Source organism: Heloderma suspectum, chromosome 6 (genome assembly GCF_057233095.1).
Source record: "Heloderma suspectum isolate Gila_16-S chromosome 6, 16-S_ref, whole genome shotgun sequence".
In the NCBI taxonomy this organism is placed as follows: Eukaryota; Metazoa; Chordata; class Lepidosauria; order Squamata; family Helodermatidae; genus Heloderma; species Heloderma suspectum.
Window position 1 is genome coordinate 107,743,209 of NC_139463.1, and position 10,518 is coordinate 107,753,726.

General features: G+C 46.6%; 1 protein-coding gene across 1 annotated transcript; it reads left to right on the forward strand.

Moving 5' to 3' along the window:
* Positions 1–314: 314 nt before the first annotated feature.
* LOC146342352 (vomeronasal type-2 receptor 26-like) lies at positions 315–9,964 on the forward strand. The gene is made up of 5 exons (XM_084806099.1): positions 315–350; positions 1,914–2,768; positions 3,479–3,706; positions 8,468–8,594; positions 9,063–9,964. The coding sequence occupies exons 1-5, from the start codon at positions 315–317 to the stop codon at positions 9,962–9,964; spliced, it is 2,148 nt and encodes a 715-aa protein (XP_084662225.1).
* Positions 9,965–10,518: the final 554 nt, after the last annotated feature.

The window sequence follows — 10,518 nt, forward strand, 5'->3', positions numbered from 1 at the left end:
AATCATAATGCAAGATGCAACATACTTGATTTAATAATATATAACCCTCTCATTGCAGCATGATCCCCAAAAACTACCAGTATGTGCTTGCCTTTACTTTTGCCATTCATGAGATCAACAAGAATGCCGAATTTTTACCCAACGCCACACTCGATTCCAAGATTTATGACAGTGCATTTGATCCAGGGCGAAACTGCTGGGCCACTCTGGATCTTCTCTTCACAGGGCAGAGGAATCCCATCAATTATAACTGTGGCAGGAAAGAGAAATTGATGGCTGTCGTTGGAGCACTCACCTCTCAAAACTCCATCCAGATGGCCGACATCTTCAATGCCTACAAGATGCCACAGGTATGTGTTCATGGTGAGATTAACGTCAGCACAGGGCAAGCTCCTGCTTGTATCAAAACTGGCTCCCTTCTGATCCTCCTGCCCCTGCTGCTGTAGTGGTGGCACAGCAGTGGGGCAGGAAGATGAGAGGGGACTGTTGCTCCCCTCTCATCCTCCATTGTGCGCACTGCAGGCAGCTGCTGTGTGTGAGACTTTCCTTCTCCTTCCATGGCCTGAGCACAAATGGCTGCTTCTCCCCCTCCTGGGGCCCAGGAAGAGGAGAAGGAGCCCTCACACGTGGTGACCATGGTACTCGTGGCAGGTCACGGAGGTGGAAACTCCTGCTGGTGCTGCCCGCTCCCTGCCGCAACCACCATGCGCAAACCCCTCACACTCTCCTTTCTGGTGTCGGGAGGGAGAGCACGAGAGGTTTGCTCATGGAGGCGGCAGTGCTGCTGACATTGGCAGGGGGCAGCAGTGCGAATCCCTGCCACTGCCATCCACCGACTACCCCTGGCACTGCTGCCGCCATGTGCAAATGGCTCCTTCTCCCCCTCATCAGTCCTGGGAGGGGGAGAAGGAGCCATTTGTGCGCAGCGTCCATTTGCGCACAGGAGCTATTTGCACACAGGGCATCTGGTGGGGAGCCTGTGGCTTGGCTCACTAAATCTAGCTGAGCCAGGGCCTCGGGGGGAAGCCATCGAACCCTAAGAGGGCTTGATTTCCCCATGCTGGACACCCCGATATGGGAATAGCAACACTGAGCTACTCTGCAGGGCTCAAGTAACCCACACTCAGTTACAGCCATGACTCCCGTAATTTAGATATCATAATGATGAAATTTATGAGCATTGCAATGCCAGTTTAAAAAAATACTGTTTACAATCTCAGAGAAATATTAATTAATTATTAAGAGCTGAGTTCGAAAGATCATGAACTGCTGTCCTTCCTCCGCTCCAATGTTTTATTTGGGGGAGGGGGTAGACACACTACAGAGCTACACTAAATGCCTGGATTCCTGCATTGATCTTTTGAGGCAGTATTCACTTTTCCACAAGGAAAGACACACCAAAAGGCTTTCCAATGAACCAGGAAGTCAATTCTGCAGACAGTGGGTGTGTCAAACACTGCTATGACTTCATTCATTGGATCAAACCGATGAAAGGTGGGAGGTGCTATATTTGCTTACAAACCAAATGGGCAGAGAAGTGTCTATGCATATCTCAGGTTCTACATGAGCAAGAGGCTTGCTTTTTAAAAACATGAAAGCTGGGAATCTGGAGATTATGGGTCATTGGGGTGGGCGGCGACTGCCCCCCATTGGCCCGTCTTGTGGATGCCCATGAAAGCTAGTTGCTTCAATATCCTGTTTAGAATCTACTCGCAGCCAGAGTATTGATAACACCAGACGTGTTTGCTAGGAAATTTAAGATTAGACTCTCTTAACTTAGAGACAACAATGTTTAAGGGTAGATCATATTGAGCAAGGTCAAGATGTTAGCAAAGGTTTGGAAGGAGTCAGTTTGGGTGAAGAACGATGTGATGGTTTTTTCAGTCCTAAAGGTATCATATCATTCCCATTAGCTCAGCTATGGTGCCTTTGATCCAGCACTGAGGGACAAAACTCGCTTTCCTTCATTCTACCGGATGGTCCCAAATGAAGATCCTCAGTACGTCGGGATTGTTGGGCTACTCAAGCATTTCGGATGGAACTGGATCGGCCTCATTGTTTCAGAGGATGACCGTGGGGAAACCTTCCTCCGAACGCTGAGACCAAGGCACTTGGAAAACAATATTTGCATTGCTTGGATGCACATGATCCCAAGAGTGACAACATTTTTACAACATAAAATAATTCAAAAAAAATTGGGACCAATTCAATCAACTCTCACACGGAGTAAAATCAATGTGATTCTTGTGTATGGAGACGGTCAGTCTCTGGAGGCGTTACAGGTAGTTTTATACTCCAATGAAGTTCTTCAGACGTATCCTATAGAGAGGGTATGGATCACAACAGCTGAATGGGATTTCACTGCCTTAGCACCTGGGACTAAATTCACCACTAAATCTTTCAATGGCACCTTGTCCTTCACCCTCCATACAAACGTGGTGCCAGGATTTCAAGATTTTGTGGAGATGATCAATCCTTTCCAGTCCACTTTTTATTTCATCCATCAATTCTGGGCCAGTGCGTTTATCTGTTCCTTCCCTATGTATAACCTTTATGTCGCAAACAAGAGAAACTGCACTGGGAAGGAGAAGCTGGGGAGTCTTCCTGGATCTATGTTTGAAACAGGGATGTCTGGCCAGAGCTACAATATCTACAATGCTGTCTATGCTGTAGCACATGCTCTCCATGCCATGGATTCATCAAGAGACATGTACAAAACAAGGGGAGATGGAAGAACATGGGATCTCCAGAAACTTCAGCCATGGCAGGTCATTGCACCTCCAGGACTGAAATGGCAAAACATTATAATATACCATACCAGAATTAACTTGAAATACAAGAAAAGCCAAATCGTAGATAAATCAACAGTAGACAAGGGACAACCACATTGGCAGACTTAATTTCTTAGACCATGACTGAAAAGGAATGTCCAGCCCCTTTGAAACCCATGAAAGCTGTGTTCTGGCTGGAAGCGGCTGTGGCAGTCAGTAGGTTTCCGATATAAGCTGTGCTTGTATGTCCATTATGGACTTGCACAGTCATGTCCAGAAAGTGAACCTGTTGTGTGGACTGGCTGAGATTTTGTCCTAAACAATGCTTTTGTTGATTACTTCAGTTTGGGCAGGGGGCAGGAAACATTGTATGCAAAACCCCAGTCCAGGGTCACAACCCTCTGAAGTAGTCCATTCAGAATTCCTATTGTAGCATATTAGGATTCTTGTTTTGTATATTGTGGAGACCACAGGTGTTCTGGGAGTTCGTCGGTTTGTGTTGGTGCTCTGATTAATGTTAGTTGACATCTTTCTTCCTACCTTGGATAGACATTTTAAAATGTTGGGAAAGTACAAACTCTTGTAGATTCATTTTTGGTGGTAATGATTCAGTGGCTAAAGGTAGTGAAAGTCAGGTTTGCATAGCACTGATATTAACCAGTTCCTTGCTGTTTGACCCCATTCCTTTTTTTTCTCCTTCCTTTTAGCTTCACTGGTTTCTGAGAAACATCCATTTTAACAACAGTGCTGGTGAAGAAATACTTTTCAATGATAATGGGGACCTGGCAGGGGGATATGATCTCATCAACTTGGTCACCTTCCCCAATGAATCCTTTCAGAGAGTCCAAGTTGGAAGGATGGACCCCCAGGCTCCTGCAGGGAAAGAGTTCATTGTGAATGGAAGTGCTATTATGTGGAATCATAAATTCAGGCAGGTAAGCACAGTGATCAACATCGCCACCATATTTTATGCACGTACTCTCGATATTGGCATCAAGATCTTCTGCACTGGGATTTAGCAGCAAAACCTGGTGTCAAGGTTCCTCTTATGACCTGGACCCCCGGAGCAACTCCTTCAGGATCTCTTGCCTCCTTAAGAGGCCCACCTTCCTTCTTTGCAACTTCCCTTTCCCAGCAACATGGGGTTTAGGATATAGACGTGGGGTGACTGACACTCTAGAACCAGGGTTTAAATTAAACACAACAGTTTACTAGTAGATTTAAAGCAAACAAATTACAACTGAAGGTATTTACAAAATAGAGCTGAGTGATACAAATGGCATTAAAAGAGAATAAAATTTGCAAAACACAAGATCCTTTACCTTAGCTGTACTTAGACTTCTCCAGGCTGCTCCTTCCTGCTCCCTCTTCAGTCTCTGGTCTCCCAAACTCTGCTTCTACTGGCTCCCTCACTCTCTTTTTATACCCCTCCCTCAAAACCAAAATTACTGCTTCAAATCTAAAACTACCCTAACTGTACTTAGACCCTTCTAGGCTGCTTCTTCCTGCTCACTCTTCTGACTCTGCTCTCACTTCAGTCTCTGGCTGTCTCTACCTCTTACTGGCTCTCTCCCTCTTTTTAAATACCCTCTGCCCTCAAAATCAAAAGTATTGTTTCAACCAGGAAAAATGAAACTTCAGTGGAGAAATGAAACTGACACCTGACTGGAGAAATGAAACTAGTCCTCTCAGGGTTACCCCTCCCAACAGAAAACCCCAGACCTCTAGGCCTGACCTTTCTTCCTTTTCCCTCTGTAGGCCTCAAACTTTCACACCTGGGCACAGCGAATATGATGGAGATCAGCTACTCAGCCTCTCCCTGCTGTTCCCCCCTTCCCACTTTTCTTTTGTATATGATCATCAGATGTATTCAATAAGCTTTCCAGGGGGGTGAAATATATGTAGGCCAACGGGTACCAAGATTGTCTGCTTCCTGTCTAGGACTGGGCAAATCTGTCAATTTTGCTTTCTCCATAATTCAGGGTTTGTTTGTTTAAATCTCAAGGTCTTCCTCTCCCAATATGAACTTCATGAATTTTAACAAACTCTTATCAAAAATGTACTGAAGCAAAATTCTCACCCATCTACACCCACCAGATTGAATCAGCACAGGTATTCCCAGCATAACGAGGATCATGACTTGCCTGCTTGCCATATAGCTGTTTAGAGCAGAGATGGGCGAACTCACCAGTTCTGGGCCGATACACCCTTTACTGGGCCCCCACCAGCTGCCTAACCCTACTCGCCACACACGGCGAGCCCCTGAGTAGGGATGTACGAAAGGGACTTACCTTCTCCCGCAGCTTGCTTCGCAGTGGGGGGGGAGGTGCTTCGCTTCTCCCCCTGAAGTTCATGCGAGGGGGGGCGCCCCGCCTCATCTGGCCAAAATTCAGGCCGGGGGGGGAGGCGCCCCATCCCTCGCTGGAGAAATTCAGGCCGGGTAGAAGCGCCCCATCTACCCGGCTGCGAAAAAAAAGTAAAAAAAAAAAAGCTATTTGCGTTGCCCTTATTTTCACTGTAGTCTACGTAAAGATTTACGTAGACTGCAGGGACCAAATAAGGAACGCGAATGGCAGCTCCCTATGGGGGCCGCCATTTGTGTATGCACTTTTTTTTTTTTTAAGTCACCCGTGATAGGCTACGTAATGATTTACGTAGCCTATCACGGCTGACTTTGCAGATCTAGCCGTGATAGGCTACGTAAATCGTTACGTAGCCTATCACGGGGCGTTGTGGTTTTTTTTTTACTTTTCTGTTGAAGTTCGCGGCCGGGGAGACGGGGCGCTTCTCCCCGGCCTGAATTTCGGCCGGGGGTGAGGCAGGAAGACACCCCCCGCTCGCATGAACTTCAGGGGGAGAAGCGAAGCGCCTCCCCCCCACCGCAAAAAAAGCTGCGGGACAAGGTAAGTCCCTTTCGTACATCCCTTTTGTTGTTGTTGTTGTTCAGTCGTTCAGTCATGTCCGACTCTTCGTGACCCCATGGACCATAGCACGCCAGGCCTTCCTGTCCTGCGCAGTATAAGCTATCTCCATGTAGGCAAGTTACCACTTTTTAAAATCCTCTTTCAAGTTTTTCTGATTTATTTATTTTGTTATGATATTTATGGTACGGTAATCTATCCAACTGACTAAACTAATGATGCAATTCCCAGAGGCTGTACTTTTCCGTTATAATACCATCTGATTGCACTGCTTTTCTCTCTCTCTCTCTCTCTCTGCACCAATGTAGGGATGACCGTGAATTTCTCCACGAATCTCGGGGAGGCCGAATGCCAACGTATTCGGGCCCCCGAAATTGTTGGTGAAATTCTCCGCCCCCCTGCCCCCCCCCTCCGGGATGGGACTTACCTCCCTCGAATGTCCCTCTCGGCGGCGGGGCCCGGCGGCGTTTCGGCGGGGGTGGGGGCGGCGGCCGGTCTTCCGACTGGCTGCCTCCGCCGCCATTACAAAGTGAATGAAAAAAAAAAAACACACACCCGTGATAGGCTACGTAACGATTAACATAGCCTATCCCGGCTAGATTTCCAATGTCAGCCATGATAGGCTATGTTAATCGTTACGTAGCCTATCACGGGTGACTTCGGGGGGAAAAAAAGCACGTACGCAAATGCGTTCCTTATTTATTTATTTTTTTTTGCATTCTTTATTTGGGCCCGGGTAGTCTACATAAAGATTTATGTAGACTACGGCGAAAATAAGGGCAACGCTATTAAAACTGGACACAGTACTCCAGATGAGGCCTAACCAGTGCTGAGTAGAGAGGAACTAGTACTTCCCGGGATTTGGAAGCTATGCTTCTATTAATGCAGCCCAAAAGAGCATTGGCCTTCTTGCAGCCACATCACATTGTTGGCTCATATTCAGCTTGTGATCGACAACAATTCCAAGATCCTTCTCACTTGTAGTGTGGTTGAGCCACGTATCCCTCATCTTGTAACTGTGCATTTGGTTTCTTTTTCCTAGGTGCAGAACTTGGCATTGATCCCTGTTAAATGGCATTCTGTTGTTTTCTGCCCAGAGTTCCAGTCTATCAAGATCACTTTGAATTTTGTTTCTGTCTTCCAAACTATTAGCTATCCCACCCAATTTTGTGTCATTTGCAGGTTTGATCAGCATTCCCTGCACCTCCTCCTCCAAGTCATTAATAAAAATGTTGAAGAGCACTGGGCCCAGGACTGAGCCCTGCGGTACCCCACTTGTTACCTCTCCCCAGTTTTAGAAGGTCCCATTGATAAGCACTCTTTGAGTCCGATTCTGTAGCCAACTGTGGATCCACCGGATCGGTGTTTCATCTAGCCCACTTTGAGCTAGTTTGCTCATCAGGATATCATGGGGCACTTTGTCAAAAGCTTTGCTGAAGTCAAAGTATATGATGTCAACAGCATTCCCACGGTCTACAAGGGAGGTTACTTGATCAAAAAATGAGATCAGATTTGTCTGGCAGGACTTGTTTTTGACAAATCCATGTTGGCTTCGAGTAATCACGGCATTGTTGTCAAGGTGCTTCCAGATGGATTGCTTTATCATCTGCTCCAGAATTTTCCCAGGGATTGATGTCAAACTGACTGGTCTGTAGTTCCCAGGTGCCTCCTTTTTACCCTTTTTGAAGATAGGGACAACGTTAGCCCTCCTCCAGTCATCTGGCACTTCCCCTGTCCTCCATGATATCTCAAAGAGAATAAACAGTGGTTCTGAGAGTTCTTCTGCCAGTTCCTTTCTTACTCTAGGATGCAGTTCATCTGGCCCTGGAGATTTGAACTCATTCAAAGTAATGAGGTGTTCCTTCATCTCTGACCATTGGCTAGAGTGGCTGCAGCTGATGGGAGCTGTAGGTCAAAACATCTGGAAGGACTAAGGTTAGGGAAGGCTGCATTGGGTGGGTGGTAGTGTGGATTGGGTCCAGTTAGTCGAATCCTTCCCAACTCGCCAAAAGGGAGTGTAGGAGAATGAGCAGGAATGAAATCTCTGAGCTGTTCACCCAACTGAGACAGTGGACAAGCAGTCTGTGGCAATGGCAGCAAGAAGCACCTTCATGAATGGTCTGTGGTAAGCGTTGGGCCTTCCTGATGCATTAATGTCTTGCCATATGCCCAAAGATGCTGACCTGACCAAAGTCCTGCGATCTTACCATGTTCTGAATAGGGCTGGGGTAGAATTTCTCCCTGAAACTTCAGGGGACCGAGTGCCAATGCATTTGGTCCTCCCAAGGTTGTTCGGGGAGAAATTCTCCGCCACCCCCCCGCCCCCCGCCTCCCGCCTGGGATGGGACTTACCTTTCACTAATGTCGCTCCCGGTGGCAGGTCCCAGCGGCGGTTCGGCAGGTCTTCGTCAGGGGAAAGATGCCATTACAAGAAAAGTTAAAAAAAAAAAAACCGCCCCTGTGATAGGCTACATAACAATTAACGTAGACTATCATGGCTAGATTTGCAAAGTCAGCCGTGATAGGCTGCGTTAATCATCACGTAGCCTATCACGGGTGACTTTAAAAAAAAAAAATCGCGTACCGCTAATGGTGGCCCCCATAGGGAGCCGCGATTCGGGTTCCTTATTTGGTCCCTGTAGTCTACGTAAAGATTTAGGTAGACTACTGCGAAAATAAGGGCAACGCTAGAAGAAAAAGAGATGTAGCTGAGGATTGCACCTATCAGGAAAAGGTACTTGCATGCCAAATGGCTTTCCTTCTGCTTTCCATTAGACGCTGCCCACTTCCACCTGTGTCGAGAGCTGCCACCCGGGACAGAGCAGGTTCGTCCAGCAGGGGAAGCAAGTGTGTTGCTATGATTGTGTTGAGTGCCCCCAAGGGAGGATTTCCATCCAGATGGGTAAGTGCAGGAATCCCAAGTGATTTGAAAATAACCCAGAAGTTTGTATTTCAGGTACATTTTAATTCCTACCATGGTTCTCTAAATAGGAATATATGAGTGTGTTTACTATGAACAGCGGTGGACAATGGAAGAAGAAACTTTGTTCTATGAGCTCCAGTTAAACAATTCCAGCTAAATTCAGGGAATCTTTGTATTCTTTGGCCACTTACCCATCTGAATTCTAGACATAATCACACAAAAATCGAAAAGTTTCAGATTCATATGTATTTTAATTCCTACCCCTTTTCTTGAAAGACAAATATATTACTGTGTTGAGTATGAACAGGGGCAAGAAGAGGAAATCCTGACAGAATCGTTATCACTGATGCTGAAGAAAGAGGATTTGTTAAATGAGGTCAAATTAAAAGACCGCCACTAAACACAGAGAATATGTTTTAATGTAAAGTTTTTGCTCAACACTTTCAGATGCCGATCAATGTGAGAAGTGCCAAGAAGATCAGTATCCAAACAAGAATCAGGACCAATGTATTCTTAAAGTGATAAGCTACCTATCTTATGAGGAGCCTTTGGGAGCAGTTCTCACCTCCTTGGCTCTTTTCATTTCTGTGATCACACTTTTGGTGTTGTGGACCTTCATTCAGCACCAAAATACACCCATTGTCAAAGCCAACAACTGGAACATCACCTGTATCTTGGTCTCCTCCCTGCTGCTCTGCTTTCTCTGCTCCTTCTTATTCATTGGCCAGCCTGGGAAGGTGACCTGCCTTCTGAGGCAAACAGTATTTGGCCTCATCTTCTCCATTGCTGTGGCTTGTGTGTTAGCAAAAACCATCACTGTGGTTTTGGCCTTTGTAGCTACAAAGCCTGGAAACAGGGTGAGGAAATGGGTGGGGAAGAGACTTCCTGTATCAGTGATATTGTCTCTCTCTCTTATTCAAGCTGGCATTTGTTTTGTATGGCTGGCAACTTCTCCCCCCTTCCCAGAGTTGGACATGCACTCCCAGGTCGACGCGATCGTAGTTCAATGCAATGAAGGCTCAGCCCTCATGTTCTACATTGTCCTGGGCTACATGGGGTTTCTGGCCCTCATCAGCTTCACTGTGGCTTTCCTTGCCAGGAAGTTGCCTGATACTTTCAATGAAGCCAAGCTGATCAGTTTCAGCATGTTGGTCTTCTGCAGTGTTTGGGTGTCCTTTGTGCCAACCTACCTGAGCACCAAGGGGAAATACATGGTGGCCGTGGAGGTCTTCTCCATCTTGGCCTCCAGTGCTGGCTTATTGGGTTGCATCTTCCTCCCGAAATGCTACATTATTATATTCAGGCCTGAACTGAACACCAAGGAGCAATTAGTCAGGAAAAAAGAATAGTCCCAGCTTGGGGGAGAACTGACATCACCTTTGATTTCAGAGTGTCTTTTTCTTGAGCTATTTCCCAACCTGGTGTAACTGAAGTGGGGATAACACTGCTCCCCCACATTTGCAATGCCAGTGGTGTCCTTTGAAGTTGGTGGGGGCATTTTTGGTGATTTTCACGGGTGGTATTCAAACTCTATCCATTTCTGGCTCGTGGTGGCTACCATTATCTAAGATCCATGTTAAGTGGCCTTGCAGACCAGTTGGCGCATGGATTGTTGAGGATTTCAGCATGGAGATGGGAGGATAATTGACAGGGGGGTTGCTTGTTTGGGCTTGAAGTCATCTGTGGCTGACGATTAAGAGGGTTGGGATTTGTGGGCTGGTTTAGTTTTGTGTCTATGAAACTGAGGTACAAATCAAGAAATATCTGTTTAAGAGCAATCTTAAGCTCCCGAAGCATTGTCTGTGGGCCCATAGGAGAGTTGAGATTCCCCCCTCAGAGAAGACTCTGACCCCAGAAGCAGGAGTTGGACATCCCTCCCTGTGCTTCCCTGTCACAGCTGGTC